Source organism: Mycteria americana, chromosome 6 (genome assembly GCF_035582795.1).
Source record: "Mycteria americana isolate JAX WOST 10 ecotype Jacksonville Zoo and Gardens chromosome 6, USCA_MyAme_1.0, whole genome shotgun sequence".
Classification (NCBI taxonomy): Eukaryota; Metazoa; Chordata; class Aves; order Ciconiiformes; family Ciconiidae; genus Mycteria; species Mycteria americana.
The window spans coordinates 55,275,096-55,298,343 of record NC_134370.1 but is presented as its reverse complement, the minus strand read 5'-3'; the positions used below and the strand labels follow the sequence as shown (position 1 = coordinate 55,298,343).

The following is a 23,248-nucleotide window of genomic DNA, read 5'->3' as shown; positions in this document are numbered from 1 at the left end:
ATTTGACCTGAGCAATAGGAAGTTGGAGGGAAAATTGCCAGTTGCAGGGTTTCAGAATCCAGGATTCTGGAACGGATGTGATACCAATTAAAAGAAGGGACGCATTATTGTGAGGCCTCCTTCAATGGCCAGTGAAAGCGGTGGGAATCTTCCTGTTGACCGTATTGCTCTCTAGCTTAGTTTTGGTTGGTTGCTGTGTGGTGGTTTGGGTTTTTTTGGTGGTTTTTTTTTTTTGTTTTGTTTTTTTAATTGAGGCATCCAAAATTGGATGCAATATTTTAGATATGGTGTAACAAGTGCTGAGTAGAGGTAGATAATCACTCCCCTCCACCTGCTGTCTCACGTGCAGCTTGCCTTTCAAGACCACCTGTCCTTCTCAACAGACTTGGTCCCCAGTCTGCACCGTTGCAAGGGGTTAGTCTATCCCAGGTGCAGGACTTTACATTTGTTACGGTTGAATTTTATGAGGTTCCTGTTGGCCCAGTCCTCTAGATTGTCTACATTGCTCTGAATGGTGCTCCTGCTTTCAAGCGTACTAACTGCCTCTCCCAAATGGGGGTCGTTTGCAAACTTTTTTAGTGTGCCCTCTGTCTTCTCCTCCAGGCTACTGATGAACACATTAAGCAGGACAGGTTCCATATACACTGTATAGTTGGTAATGACAAAATTATAGATGCAGGGAGATTGATAAAAACATAAATTTAGGTTGAAAAGCAACTGCATGAGAAGTAAAATAAGTGCTTGAGATGCTGAGACTTAAATGAGTAACTCAAGAGAGAGCAGAATCAAGAAAAACCTTTTTTATAAGTGTTTATGACTGTTTAATATGAAGGAGTAATGTGTAGTTGAGAGCTTACAGCAGAGATAAGGTCTAGATATGAAATGGGAAAGTGTCTTTGAAATTAATCCTAGTTTGTGTATAAAAGGCTTCTATAATAATATGCAAGCTCCACAGTTCCCATTCTGTAGTGCAGGGAATTGAAGTACAAGCAGGTAAAACAGATAAAAAGATAGAAAACCCACATGGTTTTTACTTTCTTTCTTTAATACCATTTAGGCTTAGAAGGAAGATTTTCACTTTGCAACACTTTCAGGTACCGTAACCACATGTTCCTAACCCCAAGGTAGAGATTTGGCCTTTCCTATTCAGTGCCTGGGGAGATTCCCTGTGGGGTTTGCAAAGGCCAGTGTGCCTCTTGCCAGAGCTGCTGAGGCTGGCCAACAGGAAAGGTTAGGGTAATGGTAGACCTCGGAAAGTTTCCATAGCCACCACCCTCCTCCCTAGGATAAATCTAGTTAAAGAACAGGAGGCTATAGGGCCTTGTCTCAATCCTGCAGGCATCTTTTTGCACTTAGGCAAAAAGTGCAGCTTGCTTCCTTAAATGCAGTTCGGAGTGCTCCAGATCAGTGACCTGTCTTCAGTTGTTTCAATCTGCCCACAAGCTCTGAATTTCCAGTAACACATTTAGATTGTCAAGTTGATGATTTAAAAAAAAAAAAAAAAGAGAGAGAGAGAGACTAAATGTAGGGGCAAGGTTTGAGTCACGTTGATGTCACTGAAAAATATTCAGTGATGATCCTCTGTTTACAGTCGCATTTTAAAATGTTGTCTGGTGCCTGGCTTTCACTCCCTTAATGCATTATTATTTTAAAAGAGTAATTAGATTATTCCTTTGAATTATTCCTTTAAAAATAATCCTTGTTTTTTGACAAAATATTTTATTGTATCAAGGCATGTACCTTACAAAAACCAGCTACATTGATAGTGTACTCTGCCAGCTTACAGTGTAAAAAGACACCTTTCCCACAAATTCAGGTTGATTAGCATTATCATTAACCTACCTAATACTTTATCAATAAAATTCTGTTTTGGTGATTTCATTATTTACGATTTGTCACAGGATACATTATTTGGGTAATCCTGTTTGCTTATTTTAAATATTGTACAAAATGAACTTTCTTCCAGAGATCTTGCACTTCCTGACTATTCTAAGACTAAGTAAAAACCAGTGTTAATATTTGAGAGAACTTCTTGGTTTATATATATTAAACAAGTATATTTTTTTAATCCTTTTGGAGTCAGGTTATCTAGACCTGCTGACAAAAGTGCAGAATATTAGCAATTGCTTTTACATCTTCCTTGCTGTTGAAATAGAAAATATTTCATCATTCTTATTCATGTTATCATTTCTATAAAATAATTACCAATATTGCCATGAGTATTCCTTTTGTTCTTAGCATGCTGAGGAAAAGTGTTTTTCTTATCTGCTTTAGGTCATTTAAAGCAGCATGGTGATACCTCTGGAAAGCATGGGTAGCCAAGCAGAGAGGTAGTATTTATTGATATATGAAGTTTTATTCTTGAACAGCTCATTGAACAGCACACCATGTTCCTTTGTGTTTTTAAATCTGAGACTTACGTTCACCTTGACTATGTCTGGACCTGGGATGTTATTGTTAAGGTTTCTTCAGTCACGTTTCCCACAACTGTTACGATCTCCGATGGAGACTTTCTTCTTTCTCTGTCAAGAATGCCACTTGTCTCACCTCCCAAAATAAACAGCAAACACATGTTTTTCTTTGCAACTGTTTTTGGTTTGGGTTTTGGTGTTTTGGGGGGCTTGTTTTGTTTTTTGGGTTTTTTGTTTGTTTGGGTTTTTTTGTTTTGGGGTTGTTTTTGTTTCTGGGGGGCTGGGTTTTTTTGGTTTTTCTTTCTTTTGATATGACTTAAACAGTATTCATCCGTCAGGTGCCTTGGCAGTAAGGTATCAGTGTTTTCATAAATGTATGGAGACATGGGGTGCCTACAGATGAAGGGGTGGTTTAGAGAGATCTATATTTTTTGAGTGTTTTTTTAATAGATAGTTAAAAGTTCATTCTCTACGTAGCTCCAATACCAGTTTGCCTTTCTGCAACACAGTGATGTTGTCTTGTGCAGTTATCTTCAATGTTTTGAGGCTTGGTAGGATTGCTTTCAATTTCTGGACAGTCTAAAGTCCCTTACTGTAAATACTGGTTTGGTACTGAAATAAGAGCACCTATTTTAAGCTCTTAGCGTTTTAGGTGCTTTGTATTAATTCAGACTATCTAACTATTCTTTATGGGGTTTTTGTTTCACCTTCTTTTGGCTTGGTGTGCTTGCATATAGTGCATGTGAATAGTTAGGAGTTTTCAGCTGCCAAACAGGAGATGGCTCCTTTCAGGCACTGTCTTGTGAGGATTTCCCCTCCTGTTTTAACAGATAATTTGGTTACTCTGTGGTGCTTGCAGAAATTGTTTTTTTTGAAGCAGTAATACTGGGAGAACACTTAACATGTTGTTTTGGTTTTTTTTCTGAAATCTGTCTTAGCATCTAATGGGTGTTTGGTTTTTTTGGGGGGTAGGGGAGGGGGTGGTGGTGTTGTGGTTTGGTTTTGGGTTTGTTTGGGTTTTTTTTTTTTTTTTTTCAGTCTAGCAGCTACTGCTAGTCTGGAGGCCACGGTTTGGGAATACCTGATTTACAAACTTCTATCTCTGTGCAATTGGGATGGCTGTATTGCCTGTGAAGGGTGAAGGTTGAATAAGTTATGCAAGTCATCCAAATAAGAACTGTCAAAGCTTTTGTACAAGAGAGTACTATTGTATGCCTTTGCCAGTTGCCTCATGGAAGGTGGTTATAAATGCTTGGCATGTTTGTACCTGTGTTTATACAGAGAATGGGCGAGGGGGGAATCTTTCTTTGTTGACAAAGCTGGCTTTTCAAGTTTAATGAGAATTAATAGCTGTTGGATGGTGAGAGGAGCTGTAGATACCTACAGAAGTAACTATTTTTTAATTTTTATATAATATATATATATATATATATATATATAAAGCTTAGCAATTTGTAGTAAGTAGTGTCACCAAAATAATATTTTAATCGGAAACAGGTGTAGCGTTTTGTTGTAAAGTGTAGATTCTCTATTCATTTCCAATTATAAAAACCTCTTGACTTTAGACTTAAGAATGTACTTGATGTTCAAAGTCACTGATAGAAGCTGAGTAATTTTTGTCCTTATATCTGGGACAAATTCCACACCAGGAGAGCAAGGAATGCTTTTCAAGTTAGTTTTAAGTAGCAATTTTGTTAGTTGCTTGAAAATTTTAACTAAAATCCCTTGGGGATGAGATGAGGAAGATGGCAAAGGGAGAAATATTTTAATAGACAAAGTAAAGACACTTGGATGCTCTAGAAATACATGGGGTGGATAAATGCATGTGATAAAATGTCTTCTTTTCACCAGTGTGGAGTGTGTTTGTATTCATATGCATACTCGAATTTGTTTGTTGTCTTCTGGATATTGTACATCCATGATTTCACTAATTTTTAGTATATTTTTAGTGTAGTAATTTTTAGTGTGTTTCTCCCACTGGATGTTCTGACTATGTATAGCACACATTAATAGGTTAATAGAGCGGTAACAGTATTTACGGTAAGGTTAGCTTAGGGTAGACATAGTAGTGGAGAATTGAAACTAAATACACTAAACAGCTATTCAAGAATTATTTGGTTTGCAGATACTTGGGGGAGGAGGAGAAGAAAGTTTTTTCTTCATTTAAGAAGTTTGTACTCCCTCTTTTCCCCTTGTCTTTAGTTATTCATGTGCATCTTCCTGCCAGAGACTTCAGTCCCTTTTAGCCTTGCAAACATTTGATTTGTTATTTAGCACAGTATAAGTCTGGTAAGTGGAGGGACAGGAATAGCACTGAGGAAGGAGCCTTCATGGATCAGCCACTGATGGAATAGAAATGTTCTGTTTGACATGAGCATATAAATTACAAGTTCATAGGGTCAATCCAAATATAATGTGGAATTTAGTCCACCCTTACCTCCTGTGTATCTGAAGTACATAAAAGCATTAATAAATTGTTTTTATAGCACAAGATCTGTGCAGTGCTCTGCAAACTGACAAAATATTCCATCTTTTCTTAGAAGTACTTACAAATCAATGGGATGAAAGTGCCAAAGGCATGTCTTTGGGATGCAGGTTCTTTAATACCACTTCACACACTGACATTATTTCTTTTTAAAATATTGCGTTAAAGAAGTTGTGAGAAATCCCTTGACTTCTGTGTTTAACATTAATAAATGTACTCTGAGATTTATTGCCTGGTCAGTTCAATCGGTAGAATTCTTACAGTGAAAGACATCTGCAAATGCCTACACAACTATAAGTAAAATAACTTCTGAACTTTTCTAATCTGTGGAAAACACAATGAAAAAAATCTTTTTTTTTCCAGATTATCCCGTCCAAATGTCAACAAAAGCAATAATTTAGTATTTGCTGTCTAAAGTATTGTTCCTAAATTGTAACAGTTATAATGGGAGGTTGATGCCAGGTAATTCCAGCTTCAGAATTTCCACATTTTGGATCATTTAGATATGAAAAACAGTTCTTGCTCCAAATAAGACAAATAAGTAATAGGACTGGATAGCAGAAGTATAATGCTATCTTACCAATGAGAATTTATGGCATGAAGAATCCTAGATTTCTGGCAGACCTGAGACTGGGCAGTAAAATCTCTTCAATCTCATTCAAAATCATAATTTTTTACTTCTTGCAGATTATTAGAGTTGATCTGTAGGATCATGGTCTTTCAAAATTTTGACCAAAGAAAGGAGTAAGGGGAAAAACTGTAGTATTAAAACCAAGCTTTGCTAACCCTTTTCTTCTCCTGTCTGGGAAAATTGGTCACAGTATGGAGAGGGGAAAAAAAAATAATCTAAAAAGATCTAAAAAAATCTAAAATCTTCCACTAACGTGGTTTTGTTCTGTATGTATTACTTATTAATCTTAAGGTTCACATTTGTATTAGGAGTTTGCGGACAATTCATATTATTTAGGTTTGACTGCTTTATTAAAAGGTAAGACTGTGGATGAGTTTGCAAGACTTCAAGGGTTATTGATTGGGAAGGTGCTTGCAGTCAGAAGACGACTGAGCTAAGATGGAGCGTATGATGAGATAAAGGCTAGGTTAGGAAAGTGATTACGACTGGGGACCTGCTAATCACTGACCTCTGTAGGGATCCTGTAGTTTATCACTAATCTCACTTGCACTTGGCATTTTCCTGTGTTGCTGCTGCATTGTTCATAGCTGAGTGAGTAATTTGGCTTGGGATGAACAGGAGGAGGGTGCTGCAAGTCCAGCAGCTGCACTCGTTGGCACTGGCTTGTTAAACATCCTCAGTGTAGCCAGCAGCATGCTTGGCACACTTTAGCCAATAATACTTAAACAAATTGTTGTGAAGAGAATAGGAGGTCATTTGTTTTAAGCACTTTCTTCAAATTGTGTTGCTTCAGGTCTCTGTTTCATTTCCGTGAGTTTTGGTCACAAGTATTATACGGAAAAATGTGTGTAATATTTTTATATGTATTCACAATTACACACGTGTATTATGCACCTTTAAAATATTAGAGATAACATTATAGGTATAAGACAGATATTAAAACTGTGACAGTCTCTATTAATGAGTAGGCCTATATAGCAGTAGAAGAGGAAGAAATTATTCCTCTGGTGCTGTGGGAAATGTCTAGATATGTAGTATAACTTCTATGTTAGTGACTGTCATCTATGTCACTATGTTAGTGACTGCATGTGTCAGTCAGTCTTGCCTCTAAGAAGGTGGCAGCACACCAAATCCTAGGAGCAGGGCTGGTTTTGTATTTTAATCAAACGTAAATTTTTTTTCACCATACTGAATAATTGCTGAAAAAGAATTTTTAACACCAACAAAATTTAAAAAAATAAAGAATGGACCTGTACTGGAGGCAGCAAGGATGTTATTCTGTAAACTTTGCATACCTTCTTTCTACTTTGTGGTAAGTTAGAAAGTGATATTAAGAGTTGTAGAAAAATGTTTACTTTGTTTTGCTTGCATGATCCGTATGCACCTGTCAGTATAGCTTTTGCAGCTTGTTCCTTGTGATATTGGATCTGCATATGAAAAATTATTTGAATGTATTAATTCTGTGGGTAACAAAGACATGTACTTTGTTGCTGGATACTTTGTTACAGAATGTGGAGGGGGAGAAAGCAGTATAAAAACGGATTTCTAGCTAAATCTACCAACACCAGCTTAATAACTTTAAAAAAATTGCCAAAGGTATCAACTATGTTTTGTTATAAACTGACTTTTGGGTAGGCTATCTGTTGTGACCGGTTAACAGTGTTATCAATGATGAAATGATGATTAGGAACTGTAAAAACATGCTTCAAGATTCACTGAAAGATGATTATCTGTACAAGTAGGGCAGACATACTTCATGTCTGACAAACAGAGCAGCTGCCAGCTGTGGTCACTATGGTATTCACACTGGATGATAACCACTGCGTCATTAAAAAATGTTGGTGCTTTCCATATGGCCAACCAAATAAATTCGTTGCAATGTATAGAAAGGTCTTTAGTCTGTAAAGGGTTAATTCTGTGGGAATTGAAGTAATTTTTTGCAGAGTTATGTTCTGTTATCCTCTCATAAACCAAGAATTATCTAGAAGCAGTGGGAAAAGGCTGTTTTACTACTGGCAGGCATTTATAGCACATTCACTGAAGTAGTCCTCAACTGAGTTAATGTAGTGCTGTTTTCAGCTCACTATCACTTTGCATCTTGCTGTTTCAGTTCATTCTCTGTTAAGAGTATTTAGGCTGCACAGCTGTTATACAGATAGATTTATTATGGAATATAATTCCTTGTGCGGTATTCAAAAGCTATATTAAGTTGTGAGTGTATTACATTTAGACAAGCGATTGCAAGAGAAAAATAATTATTTACTAAATGCCTATTATTGTTTGAATTGGTACAGAATGTGTCAAGGTTTTAAGTTTATGAAGTTAGGAAATACCTGTGATTCAAAAATGCTTAGTGGGGTTTTCTTGGTTGGGTTTCTTTTAACTCCATAGTCCTTGGGCTTTAAGCCTGTTAGGTAGTGATTAGGTCATTGAAGTTTTTGTTGATGAAAACACATTAAACTTACTAAAAAACCCCAAACAAAAACCAACCAACCAAACAAAAAAACCCCAAACTCCCTCCAAGTTATTAAAAGATTCAAATGCCTTGTGAGTTGATCTGTGCAGATTTAAGATTTCTGTATATAACCAACTCAAATTATTTTTAAAGTCCGTTGCTTTAGTTCAAATCTGGTTGGAAGACAAAACTCTGGGATATAGAGCCACCAATATGTAACCTGAAGAGAAGTTTACCATGATGGTACTTTGTAAGCAAGGCATAGATTTTGCTTCTAAAATGACAACACATAACTTTTGAAACATGTGAGTTAGGAGGTACATGCTAAAGGTGATCCAGGAGCTGATGATTCACAATAGCCTTGTGTAGGAAGCCCTACAGCACAGGTCTGATGGGAAGTGTTGGGGTTGAGCAAACTGGCCAAAGTTGCTTTGCTTCTCTTGAATATTTTATGAAAATAAAATAGGACCTGAAGAGGAAATAAATTTCATTTGGGCATTGCTTTACCTTCCAGGCTGGATTGTCTACACGCTACCTTACAGCCATGTTTACACAGACCTGTGCAAATGAAAACATTCAATGAGGATTTTGTCATTTAATAGTGTCTTTGCATACCGCTCTCCTCCTTCCAATTAATGTCTGGTGCTGTAGTGAGTTTCCTCATGTCCCCTTAATGCTGAGCATTAATGTTTCTAAATTTGCAGCTATAATAAAAAAAATACTATTGCCATCTGTGTAGTGAGCACTGACTGAGATAAGACCCTCTTGAGAGAGGGTGGAGAGGATACAATCAGACGGGGGGTATAACATACTCAACAGCAAATCTTGTGGGGTAAACCTGCAAGACATTTCAGGGTCTGCTTTGGCTTTCAGTGTTGCTGTATTTTTAAAGTTTGCATGCTCATAAACACCGGTACTCCAGCAAGTTTGGTTTTTACAGTAACCTCTACATTTTTATGTTCTTCTGTCAATCTGTAGAGAATCTGAATAATTAAGAAAGGTATTTGAAAAGCTAAAAACCACCTTTGATATATTTAGTTATGTGTTTGAACTTTATTGGGTGCCAGAGGCTGCCCGTGCATTGATCAGACATCATGCATGGGACCTACCTTGTTTGTTAAACCAATGAGGAAGTGTTGTCTTCTCAAACTTCACATTATCCACCTTTCAAGTACTTGACTCACTATGTGGAGTAGTTGCTAAGTATTTTCGCTTTCTTTTGATAAGTAAACACTACCTGTGATGTTTGCTTACAAGGCTTTAAATAGTGAGAATAGCATCGTGCCTAGACTGGAGCAGCTGAAGTGTGTTGAAATGACAACAGGCAATTCATAGTCAATACTCTTTCACTTTTCCATGGTGTTGATAGTGAAACCATCCTGTGATGCTGTCAGACAGCGTGATGCTGGGAAACCTTTTTGATGTGGTATCAGTGAAGCTTCAGGGGCTGTTGATGGAGTCCTTTCTCTTCTCCCATGAACAGTGCAACAGATGTGCTCTAGTGGTGCCCGGGACAGCTCACCTTCTCTCTCCCATCCTTCTGCTATGCAAATGTGAAGATTATGCCTCTAGCACAGTGCTCCAGTCCCACAAAAGGGACAACAGAGTGCAGTTCCACAGTACAAGAGAGAACCAGGAACAGGACTTGAGTGTGGGCTCAACATGTGTTTCTGTAGTGTGTGCCTGTTGATTTTTGTTGTTGTTTAAAAATGTGAACCTTTGACATTGGGACACTATTGCAGGTTTGAGAGTCATATCTAAGTGCTTGCATTGGGAATGTGTTTGGCACCGTCTTGTACTTGATCCTAGGTTGCTTTCCAAACCCTTCATTGAAAAGCTTAGCCATTTTGAACACAGGTTAAATGTTAACTCACTCCAGTGCTAAATAGTAATAAATATTTAGGCAGTGCAGCCTTGATTTTTCTTGATCATTTCTTAGAACTAAATTTAGTATAATTAGGCTATTCTAGTCAGCTTTTTTCCTTTAGTATGAACCTGCCAAACTTTTGAAGTGATAACATTTAAATAACGTGATTTTATGCATTCTTATCTTAACAATTTCTTGCTTGCTACACAAACCATAATTTAAATCATAATTTTTCTAGCCTCTGTAATTGACTCTTGTACAAATATTTGTTTTAAAGCCTGCCTGGAATACTGCATACTTCAGTCGAAGTTGTTTATCATGTGGTATAAGATTCTCATTTTCTGGAAAGAAAATGCTGAGTCTGGTTTAATATGAACAGCATGATTCATCCTACTTCATATGATTTTGCATGCTAGGTATTTTATTTGCTTGGTGCCCAATAGTTGTTAGAGGCAAATTGCTTCAGCAGAAAAATGTTAACTTTTTTCTTCCCTTTGTTACAGTAGAGCTGCCATTTTTCAGGCAAGCTATTGTTGACCAGACTACCTGTAGTTATCAAGATTACAATCTTGCAGAGACATTGTTCCAAGAGATTCAAACTTCCTCTTCCTCTCTGCTTACACAAGATGTACTTTTTAAATGAACAATAAGCATGCTTTAGGTTTTCCTCTTATGAAATGATACTTAGGGATTTTTGGTAGTAGGAAAGAAAATCAGAAAAAGCAAAGGAAGTCCTGTTCTAGAAGTGCAATTGCAATAGCGTGGAGCTATTTATCACTGAAATGGGAATGTGTAAGAATGGCTACTTATTCTTCTTATGAGGACTGGATGACCCATGCATTGTTTAGAAAAGGGAATGCCTAGTTGGGTAAGATGACATTCATTTTCAAATAGATAGGTATCGTGGTTTATTAAGGTTTACCTTTTGGATAAGACTCCGAGTGGTGTTATGGAATGTTTCTTAGTTCTAACTGTGTCGTAATTAGGGCACTCATATGCACTTGGTGTTTTCTCTCACGCACATACTTGATGACTGTCTGATTCTTGACGTTGTTCAGCAGAGAATTCTATTAAAGATGTTTTTAAAAATTGTTGATTGATAAACTTCTGAGCCCTACTGGAGGACTTTCACACTGAGTTTTAATATACAAACATGCCAGTTTGGTGGCATGACCAACAAATACAGCACTAAGTAGTTTTTCTGGAATTGACACATATATTGCTAATGTCTTATGACCTCAGACAGCAACATCAGAGGGCAGCCACTCTGCACAAGGCACTATGTTCAGTATGTGCTACCTACAGACAAATATTGCATGTATGGTAGAAGAGAAGAGTCTGTTTTGCTGTCTTGACCAGTTGTATTGCTTGAGTTTTGTGTCTGACTGGAATGTACATGAAACGAAAGGATTTTTCAGGATTTAAGGGCTGAGTGACAAGAGCAGAATGATTCAGCCATGGTTTAAGTTTGGTGTGGGTTTTCTTGTTGTTCTGAATTGAAGTTTTTGTTCACTTTTCATGTGGGTGTGTTGGTTTTATTTTACTGCTTAGTATATTCATCACCTAAGATGATACCAGCTATGTGTTAGTTTCATGTAGGAAGGAGAAATGTCTGAAAGTGTCTTTACCTTTGCTCATTCATAATGGAAGTGAAGCTGGACCTTTGCCCTTTTTATTTAAGCATACTGATAGGGATATTTTATAACAATAAAAAATTGCACTAGTTCTTTTTTACTGATCAGTTACCTAAGAAATGGAATTAGGTAAGTATGTCATCTATTACAGTAGTGCTGTTTGAGTGTGTTAAACACGGATGTATAAAAGCCTACTTTTATTCATGCCACTTAATTTTTGTAAATTTACTATGATGCTAACAGATTTTTTGAATTGCATATATAAGAACAACTGATGCAGATATCTGGCAGTTTTTAAAAAGAACCTAATTTCAAATGTCTGTCTCTTATAGGAAAAACCTCAGATAGAGGTCCATTTCCATTGTATGGTCGAGATACGGGGTTACCAGGCTGTCAAGTAAGTATAGTGATGATTGAAAGCAAATGGAATAATCTGAACTAAAATTTAGTTTAAGTTACTTGAATGTGTCAGGCTACCAAACATAATAAAACAAGAATGTGTTCTACAATTTGCAGCATAAATTTTCTGGGTTCTGTGCGGCGAAATTGCCTTGCACTTACGTACATCCACTTAGAAGAGATACTTTTGCTATGTGCAAGTGGAACTGATTCTGTAGCTCAGGAGCATGAAGTCCTATGTTTTCAGTAAAAGGGAGATTGTTACTAGTCTGAACATGTTGAGCAATGTGCTTCAGTTGTGTGTATCACATCTTTCCTACAGATTGTGAAGTGAGTTTTCTTACCCTTTGCAGTTGTTTGTTCCTCTCTTCAAGTCTGTGAACAGAATTGCAGACCAGTACTGATTGCACATCACTATTAGTCTGTGGTACTCGGATTTTTCACATATAATTTGTCAAAAAATATCAGTAATTGCTGAATATAGTTCATTAGTTAACTGTTACTCCTAGTGGAGTTCATGTGCGTTTTTTAGGGAAAACAGTGTTACTAGGCTTTCAATGTTTAACCATCAGGTCATCCAGTTTAATAGTGTGTTATATTGTGGGTTCGATGATGTGTTTTTTAATTAAGAAAATTTTATTTTTATGTCTCTAAATCTTCATTTTAGAGTGAAGATTTCTTCCATGTTATTTCTAATGAGCCACATTAAGAATACTCTGATCATTGTTTAAAAGTCTGTTTTGAATGTACAGGAAGTTTGAATGTTTAAAAAGTGTAATTAGCATTTGATTACACTCAGTATTTGTTGACAAAGATTTAAATAACTTGTATTATGTTTTTAATTCTAAGAAATTAATTTGTTACACTTGTTTTCTCAAAGAGGAATCTTTTTTAATTTTACTGTAAGTAGACTATTTGCTTTGAACTGATACTTTCAGGAACATCTTTCTTCTGGAAGATAAAACTTAGCATCTTTGACATCTTGGTTTTGAGTCTTTTAACTAGTAGTTTGGGAAGTATGAATGGGCAGCACCATGTGGCAATGCAGTCCTAACATAGCTTCCCCTATTAAGAAAGGATCATTCTCACAGCCTTTACTACTTCTCTGCAACACAGATGTGATGAACAAAGACCCATTTGTAACTGTATGGGTGAGCTCTCAGTAATATTCTCACAAAAAGCAGTATACCTCTTTAAGTTCAAGTTATGGGCTTCATGTTATTGCCAGTCTCTACAATAAAACATTGTATTAGTGTTATTACTATTGTTCAAATAACTCCATATGTACTGTATTTAAATATAATAACTTAAACTTGACATTAGTTTGGAAGCAAATTAATTTCCACGTTACTCTTTCATTAAGTTAATGTTCTGTATTAAAAAATTGGTTTATGTTAACTTTGCATAAAATTCTGTTTTGCTTTGCAGTAATGCGTGTAATTTCTGTTGTTTGGCTTCTCACTGAAGAAAATGTCTTTTATATCTCCTAATTGTTTATATCTAGTACCATTTAATATTAATTTTTTACATGTAGCTATTTTATAGCCAACTTCTTATACATATTTGTTTCTGTTAACATCACTTCTGATTCTCTTTCTTCCTTTGATATGCTTCCTACTATTTCCTCTCCCACAGTTTCTTCTTTCTTAAACACTTTTAGTCTATGGCAATAATGTTTTTCTAGGTAAATCTGTTTTGTTTTTATATTCAGGATAATAGAAAATGATCATAGAGTTAACTTTCAATTAAGTTTTAATTCAATGCAAATTTATGTGATAAGTTACAGTTGTACTTTAATTTGGTCTTATCAGCTAAATCGGACAGTGTTTTAAATCATTTGCTAACTTTGAATGTGGTGGGATTTCTGAAATTTTTTTTAATATATTTTTCATAAATCCATGGCAGTGCCTGAAATACAGCTCTCATTGTAGCTACAATGTTTGAAAGCAATCACAGAGAAGAAGGTTGAAAGCAATCCTGAGAGGTCATTTTGACAATCCAAATGAAGAATCAACTTCACTGTCCCTGACAGATGCTCACATAGTCAGTTCTTAAAAACCTCTAGAGATGGAGGAGACTGTATGACCATGCTGGGTTTTGCTTTCCATTACTTAAATGTATGTACTCTTAAAAGGTTTCCCTGATGCCTTATCTAAATATCATTGTAATTAAAGCATCTAACTCTTGTCTTACAGACAGTGGACATGGAGAAGAATCTATACTCTTAAGTCTGTAGAGGCTGTAAATCCAGTAGATGATTAAGATGATAAAGGGGTCCTTAGAAAAGATAAGACATAAATGGTCTTAATTTTTACATTGGTGTGTATAGTGCAGAATACAGTGCAGGTATGTTTTTCATAGTGGATATGTAAGAGGGTCTGTCTCAGATTGAAATATTGGTAGAAAAGCTTGTGCTCTGCTCTAGATGTTCTCCAGTAGGTTCACAACCCTAGGGAATTCCAGTGTTTTAAACTAGGTGAAGTACCTCATCTAAGGCCTTACGATTATGGCAAAAAGAAATTTCCTGGATCTTTCTGACAATACTGTTAATTTTTGCTGTGTGGTATTTGCCTTTTTCATAACAAATATTCAGTCTTCAATACTTGTTTGATTGGTGATGGTCTAAAATTTCCCAGTACCTTCTTATGGTGATGCTGGCCAGCTTGTCATTCCTCAGCCTATGTTTTTCAGTTTACAGGTTCCATATGCAAAAATGTATTTACTTCTTAACACATTGCTTCTATCTTCTCTAAATTCATCAGTGGAATTTTGAATTCCAGGCTTGCACTGCATTTGTAGATCCTTCTGGGTTATTTGCTTTGTGAATTTGGTAAATGTGGTCTTCATTTTTCATCTAAGTTACTAATTAAGAGGTGGAATGATGCCCAAAACAGATGCCTGCAAAGTCTCAGTTAATACATTCACCCAGTGTTGATCGTGAACTCCCAGCTACCGTAAACAGCTATGCTCTGTATTCAGCAGCAGTTTTAGTTGTCCTTGGTTCCTTACTTCACCTGTGAAATGTGAAAGTAGTAAAAGCCTTATTAAAACACCTCTTATGCTGTTGGAGAAGGAAGTGAGATTGCTTTTACATAGTTTATTCCAGCTGAATCCATATCACTTCTTTGTTATCTTCTGGCATTTGCAGTCTATTTCTTCCAGTATTCTTCCAAAAATGAAATTTAAATTGTTGAGGATTTACAAGCCACTGCTTTTGTTCTTCCCTGAAACAAACAAATCAACCCTGTTCTTTTTTTAGTCTCTGCATTCTGTCCAAACCATGAGTTTTCAAAGACAGTGGCTAACGTTTTTGAAATTGCAAGAATGTCAAGAGCCAGTCTTCCGAGCATCTTGTTGGGTACAGATGAATTGAAAATACCTAACTTCTCCAAATACTCTCTAACCTGTTCTTCTCTTATCAAAGTTCTTTCCATATGTCATTGGTGTAAATGGTATTAATAACCTGGTGTGGATGTGTGATGAGTTTTAATTTTTACTTCCTATTAAGTTTACAGAGGGCTGGAATGAAAATTTTCAAGACCACTGTAAACTGAAATGCTTCAGACTTACTATCACTTCTCACCCTTTACTGAAAATGATCTAAGCAGTGATTTGTATGGACTGTTAGCTACCTGCAGGCTTTATATTTAGGCTGTAGGAGTTTTAAGTGTGATTGATTTTCAATGTAGCTTAAAAATCTAAGCAACTTAGGTAAAGAAATGCGATTCAGGTATAACATTTAGTCACAAGAATGTAAATATGCCTAATTTATTAATATTTTACCAAACAGAAAGTGCATACTTTCAGGTTTTATTTCCATCAGGTGTTTTAAGCAAGCCAAAAAGGAGAATCCTAGAGTATAGCACTTTGCACTGTGCCCATTCATGCAAATAACAGTGTTGAATAAGGTAGTTGCATTTGTCTTAAGTTGTGTTTTTTATGTGGTTTAGTGTTAATAAGGTTAATGGTGTATGTTTGTGTGCTACATTAAAACCTGTGCTTATCTAGTGCTTTGCAATCAAGTTCTGAATCCTCTTCCTTTTTTGGCTTTATTTGTACTTTACTGCATACTCTTTCTCCTTCTGACAGGCCTTCACTATATTCTGCACCTTTCCACCTCTTAGTGCCTTTTGTTTCTCTCTGATGTTTCATAGAGTATATAGACTCTAAGTGGATGGGAGAGATGACAAATTGAGGCTTATGCAGAGCTGTTTTAGATGGATGTCAAAAACTTTATCTGGACAAAGAATTGACAGCTTTTAGAAGAAATGTAAAAACTATATTTTGCTATCAGAATGAAATGCAGTGCTACATGGCTTGACACAACGTGTTGATTTGTGTCTTCAAATTGGGGTGGGGGGTGGGTGTCGTTTGTGATTTTTGTGTGGGATTCCACCATTCCTGTTGGCTGTGTAATTGCAGATTTGGGAAGGGCATCTTTTCACAAATCTTAAACCAGATATAGATTAAGTTTTCAGAAAGCTTCTTGTAATAAAAAGGGGTTTCTTTACATTCATGTAATTTAACAGTGAAAACTGTAGCTTATGTAAAAGAAACGAGATTAGACTTCAGATATTGAATGCATGACCCCCATTTCCAATATCATCAAAAAGGTACCCAGCTGTCACTGCACATTGCTTTGACAGGTCTGAGCTCTAAGAAAGCCAGGAATCGGCACTATTTTCAAAGTGAAATTGAGATAAATGTGCAATACATGTGTAGCTGTTAGACTAATTCTTCTAATTGTTTCTGTGGGTCTTCACAGAAGCTAACTTTATTCCCCTGAGCCTGTAAGTGCCCCAGCTAATTGGTGGAGAAAGGGGGGATGCTCCTTTAGCCTAACAGTGCCTGCTCTCATGTGCCTGGTAAAGTCTGTCTCTCCTCACTGGCATCACTAAGCTGAGGATAGTAAATTATTTGTGACTGTCCCCTTAATGTTCTGTTTTAATTCTAAACAATCATGCATGAAAAATAGACATTATGGATTTTTTGACATGTGTTATCTAACACATTTACCTTTTCTTCATAATAATTTCAAGTCTGCATACTATCCCAAGTGCAAGAAAGGAGATAAGATCGAGTGCTAAATGTAATGGATGTTAGGCAAGAATTAGAGAGGCATTCACCAGTTTTTGTTTAAAGTGTAACCTTTCTATAAAGAGACGTATCTTAATTTACTTTATTTTTCTAACTCTCTAATCTATATGTTCTATATGATGATGGGACACTTTAAATGTTATAAAAACCATTTAGAAAAAAGTTTAATTGATAAATCTGTAGAATACGTGAATGCTGGAAGGAGCTATGGATTATATTTACTAAATAGATTTCACTTAGTCTATGTAAAATTATATATATAAAATACTGCATAAAATATATACTATATATAGTACATGATATATACATATGCAACTATGTTTCAGGCAGTATGAAATATATAGTACTACATAGAGAGCACATGAATTTATATGATATTGTATATACTATACATATTTTATTTAGTAGTGGCAGATAGATTTTTAACTCGTTTCTGCTGCTATTATTATTTAAGCTTTGTGCATATTGGTAATAAATAAGGCTGCTTCAGAATCTGTATTTTTTGGATGAAGAAAAAAATTCCAATAGAAAGCTGGTCAATGTTTCCAGTAATACTGCAACACCATTTTCCCTTCAATAGCCATCAGCTCTGCTATTGCTGTGAAGCTAATGTGAGGTGACTCATTTAGCAGCATATTATTGCATCATTGCAACATGATGTAAGGCACATCAGGCATTATTAAATTAGCCTGAATTTTGCAGTATGACAGTAACATTTTATGCACATTAGCACCATACTTAGTGCTCCTTATGGGAATATACTTCAAGTAAACATATTAAGACATAATTTCAGACAACTTTACAGGATTTACCAATTTCTTCTTTATCAGGAAAAAAAATATATGCTTCACTAGAATATTAAGACAGATGTAGTGGCCTTTGTGCATCTTCAGAGCACGTTTTGTGTTTCTTAAATTACTCTAAATGTATGCTGTTACTTGGGTAGTACCTTGGAGAAAAAATTACCTTACTTCTCACTGATTGGTAAAGGAAGTTGGAACAAACTCATCCATCTTCCACCTTTGCTATGATTCAACATAGAAACATTCTCCTCATCTGGGTACCGGTCAGAGAAAGCTAGATTTGTATATGCCTGATTCCATTGTGCTGAAAAATATTACAGAATTTAATACAGTAGGGGTATTGAGCAACTGGAATGCATACTCTTGGGTTTCTACTAAAAATTTGTGACCCTTCTTTGTTTATTGACTTAAGACAGCTTTCTTTACAATTTAATGTGGAACTTTAAAGGTCTGCATCTTGTTGTTTGCAAATTTAGCAATGTATTAAAGAATAAATTTACAAGCATTGAAAAACTGTGTTTATTAGGTGTTACACCCTTCACAGACTAAAAGGTTTGTTTTATTTTTGTGGAAAAAAAATTTAAGTTGCTTCTTAACAAACACACTGTAAGAACTTTGAAATAAACAAAAAAAAATGCCTTTAGCACCAATTTCTTGGGCAATTTAACAGATGATCACTTTGGCAAAAGAACTGTTTGCAAGTGTATGTTACTTTGCCTTTGCATAGTCAGTAATTTGCCTCTTTCGAATTTAGAAAGACTTTAAAGCAGTTTGAGCAGAATGCAAATCTAAAGAACAATCCTGCAATGCTGGGGAAAGTAGTATCTCAGAGCACACTCTCTCTAACAGCTATCTCACAGCTTGAAGAAGTGTAATAAGAGTAGAACTCCAGAAATTTGAGTTGTCTAGGGAGAACATAAAAGCTCGCTCATATTGTGCGTAGGCAAAAATGGCAACTTTTTTGTGTTACTGGTGAGGAATATGCAAGCAAGAGTGAAAACAAGTATCCATAGTAGGATGTAGATACCAGCTTGCTGCATAGAGAAAAATTAATATAACTGAATAGCACCAACTTAAAAGTATTTTTAATATGTTCATAAACTATATAATTGTAAGATATGTATATATTATAATGGAGAAGATGAACTAATTTTTTTTTTTGTAAAGCATCAGGTAACATTAAACAGCTGGAAGAATAAGCATACAGGCAAAAATGTGAACGTTAGGAGGTAAGAGTGTATAAAAATATATGTGGGAAACAGAAATGAGATTTACTGACAAAAACAGAAAAGCAAAGAACAGTATGAAAACTATAATTTGAAATACATGTTTTGTAAGAACAAAAAACTTGGAAGTGGCAAGAGTGAAAGAGAAATGAGTGATTGTGAATAGTGGGATAGAGCAGTGTTTTAGTGGTATCTGACAGCTGAGATGTTACTTAAAATGTGTGAGCCAAAGAAAAAAAAAAGGTATTTGTAGCATATCGTGTTTTAAAATGTAGTTGTTCTTTAAATGTGTATGAAAGCTTCCAAACAAGTCTTTCTCGATCTGCAGGTGTAGCCCCCAAATAGCAGCATGGCAGCATGTTTCTGCAGTTGCTCCTAGGATGCTTTGCTATGTTTTTAATAATTCATTACCTTAATACTAGACCACTACTAACATGCTTTACTGTGGCATTATATGTCAAAGAATAGTGAGCACTAGATGTCTTGCTGGAAGATGGAAGAAGTAATGGACAACTGTGCAGAACAAATATCTTGGGTGTTTCTTTGTAGGGCCAGTGAGTGCTTCATAGTTTCTTCTTGGGTAACCTGAGGTATGTCTGAAGTTTGCACATGCAAGCCCTCTCGTACACATTCAGAGTTCTGCAGTTTTCATTTCTTCCTGTAGGAATTGTGTTCATATCCTGAAACTTTTTTTATTGCTTGTCTCCAAGACTTCTATCCCTACTTGGCTTCCTTGAGAGAAATAATTAGATAGTTACTCTGTGTTGAGGATGTGCCATCTGCTCCTATGATGCTGTAGTGTTATTGAAAAGATTTTAAAAGGGGGGGGAACTAATGAAAGGGTTTAAATTAACAGAAAAATGTAAATAGCTTGTCTCAGGAATGTTTTAAAATAGGCATATTTAGACCACACCTAGGTGGTAGACAGTAGAGGAACTAATATTGTGGCAAAAGGATGCTAGAGTATGGATAATTGTCTCTGGAGAATGTTAGGCTAAACCTTGTAGCTAGTGTGTCTCGGACACCTTCAGGCTTCTTTTTTGTTTTGAAATTAGATCTTTTAAAAAATAATAATAAAAAATACATATGGAATATACACTTCAATGTAATTGTGTACAATAAGGAAAAATATGCATACTTTAAACATGCTAATTATAAAAAAGCATAGGTGCTATAGAGGGGCTACCATTTTGTAGTTTTAAAAAAATTTTTAGAATTCACTTTGGTAATAAATTATGTCAGATTGCATCAGCTATGGACCCACAAGGTGTTTGTTTTTGTTGTTTGTGGGGATTTTTTTGTTTTTGTTTGTTTGTTTTAACTAATGTATCTATTAAACAGCAACAAGAAAGCTCTTCTGCTCACTGCTGGCAGTATGTTTGAAGATGCTTCAGATGGATCTTTCCAGTGAGGCAGAAAAATACATGATATTCTGGACCTTTCTTATCTGTGGGGCCTTGGGAAGACTACAAGCAGTGGCACCAGTTGCTTTTCTTCCTTTCTCACATAGTCTTAGAAACAGTATGGAGAACAATGTCTATTTAAATCCAAGTAATACTGAGTTATGGCAGTATAAAAATTTTAAGGCTTGTACATGTGTGGGGTTTTTAATGCCAATATAACTTTAAAGCTGACAAACTGATTTTATTTTGTAAATTTTCTCTTTTTAATCTCCTCTTCTCTGACACCTTTGATATCAGGTGTCTCCCCAAAGCAGATTTTTACAGCTGAGCTATCAATCTCTAAGAAATGCGGCTTCTGAAGGAAAGGCTGACACAATGTTAACTGAAGCAGTGACTCTGGATTCTGCCAGCTGATACTGTCTTAAAAGGTTGGAATGGGGAGAGGGATATACAGTTTAAGGGCAGATGGAATGTCCAAGCTTGAGTTTATTTTGCTTCATTTTACTTCTCAAGTAAAATCAAGCAATATTAACTTTCTCTTGATTATGATTTATTAGAAGTGAATTACTTATTGTGCTATTGGGAAAATATCTCCTGTCTCTCAGCAGATAAGGAGCCTGCAGAACCTTTTTAGAAAGTAAAAATGTACTGGGCACAGGCTAGACTTCTTTTTCCAGAGCTGGAGGTGACCACCTGAAGTTAATCAGGGAAGACATCCCCCCCAATGAAGCGGGTAGCAGGTGTTAGGAATTAGCTATAGTTGGGGGAGGGATGCTATTTATAAAAGGAGAGCAGTTCTGCAAGGAGTCATTTTGAATGTCTTTAGCAGACGAACTGTTACTTGTCTTTGCCCTTCTCTTTCTCACACTGTTTAGGGTTGGCAAATTTTCTTGCCTCCTTTTAATTTTTGATTGTGTTTGATTGTATTTAAGGTAATGAATATCCTGTAAATATATATATATATAATCTTACATACTGCTGCATAAGGAAGTAAAAAGCCTGTTATACCATGGAGTGCAGATACAATTTCTTTAGCCAATTACTATTTGTCTCCAGCTAATCTTACTGCCTCAGAGCTGGGTACTTCTCAATTACAAATGTATGGTATTATTGCAGGATGCAGAAAAGATTAGCTCAGTTCTCTTTTCCCAGCCATAACTGCCTGTTTGAATGAGCTGGATTGACCTTTGGATTTCCCTGAAGTGTTTATTCCTTTTGTCTGTAACTACTCTAGTATGTTGAGCCCCCATTTACCTACCTTTCTTACTTCACAGGGAGATAAAGTCCCTTCCCAAACTTTGCATCTGCACAGATTACTGCTCTCAGGATGAACACAGGCCCTGAGTAGAATTGGGAAGGGGGAGATAAGAGTGATGTAAGCAACCTGTTACTTAGCATTTGCTGCCTGGGATGGGCTAGGAGAGACTGTAGGTTGAGCAGATAGTCAGTGGATGGAAAGAAGCACAAGGCAAATTTGCCACTTCGATTCCTCTTCCGTGGAACTAAACCATCCAACTTGCATTGGTTTCAGTTGTGTTGTGGAGTGCTTTTCAAGGTCATAGTGCTCCTGATGGCACAGGGAGAGAAGGATAACATTTATTAAGGGGAGGAGATTGTAGCCCAAGATATATACTGGGCTTGTGTACCCATTTACTAGGACCCTAGTATTTGCCTTAGCTTTCACTTGATTGTATGTGAAAATATATGGGTCCTCCATGTTACTGGAGGACCTAACAACTATCTGGTTGCTATATTAATGATAGTTTTTGAACCCTCATTATGTTATGCATGTTGTGACTTGGTGCTTAGAGCGAGTGAGATATTTTCTCTCGGTTGTGTGGGAGAGGAGATGCACAACTTCCATACCATATACATGAAACATTCTACTAATGGTCTGAAATCTTTTGAAATCATTTTGCTGAAGATGCAGAGGGAGAAACAGATGCAAGGATAGTTTGAGCTTTATAATATCCTTTATAGTCTGACTTCTGTAAATAAGATTCAGCATAAAATCTTTTATTATAATGTTGACTTCTCATGCTTGTATCTTGTAATCATAGAGAAAAGCAGGAAGACTGGTACCAAAAAATTAAAAAGTACATGAATAACCCCTCAGCTGCTTCTCTTCTGACATTTTGCAGTTCTCCACAAACCTTCTGCTTTTGTATAATCACAGTAAGGAAGCTGTTCAAATTACTGTTTTCATAATGTAGTGAAAAGATTCAAAGGCAAAGGGAGGGGAGCCTGACCTGTAATCACAATGCTTAGTAATGCCTTCCTAGAATTCAGTCAGCAACACAAAAACACCTTGCCCGGAGGGGATGAGCGAAGACAAGCTGAGCCAGCATAACCTCAGGGATTGGACACCAACATCAGCAGGGTGCCGCTTTCAGAAGCGTAAAACAGAATTTGTAGTCTTGCCAATATGCGGTATCAGTGCAGGGAAGCTACTATTGTAAAAGAGAAGGAAGGGACTTATTCAAAATATTTGTATTAATCGGGTGCTTTAAAGCCATTTAGATGCAGAAGGAATACAAAATGTTTCCTTCCCTTCACATTTAATCTTTACTCCTCCCACTGCTTAAAAAAGCGTATCTGGAATTCTGAATAAACTTCTTCCTTCTCCCTCCTCTGTCCCTGTGCTCAGTCTCAGTATATTTACTGTATATTTACACATAAACAGAATTATCCATAGTAGCAGATTCTGCTTAGGTATAGACATTGACTAAGCAGCTCACAGTGATCCAGAAAAGCTTTGGTGTAAAAAGAGAATATCTCAATACCTTGATATTTTTCAGTGTTAACATTAATTGGGAAGACAGTAAAACTAAATGTCT

General features: G+C 36.2%; 1 protein-coding gene across 9 annotated transcripts in view; it reads left to right on the top strand.

Moving 5' to 3' along the window:
- Window positions 1-23,248, top strand: part of TCF12 (transcription factor 12) — a 175,839-nt gene that overhangs the window by 88,884 nt on the left and 63,707 nt on the right. For all 9 annotated transcript variants that reach the window (XM_075505937.1, XM_075505935.1, XM_075505940.1 and 6 more), the window contains exon 7: window positions 11,816-11,880. In XM_075505937.1, the coding sequence (XP_075362052.1) occupies window positions 11,816-11,880 (65 nt within the window). The remainder of the gene's footprint in view (window positions 1-11,815; window positions 11,881-23,248) is intronic.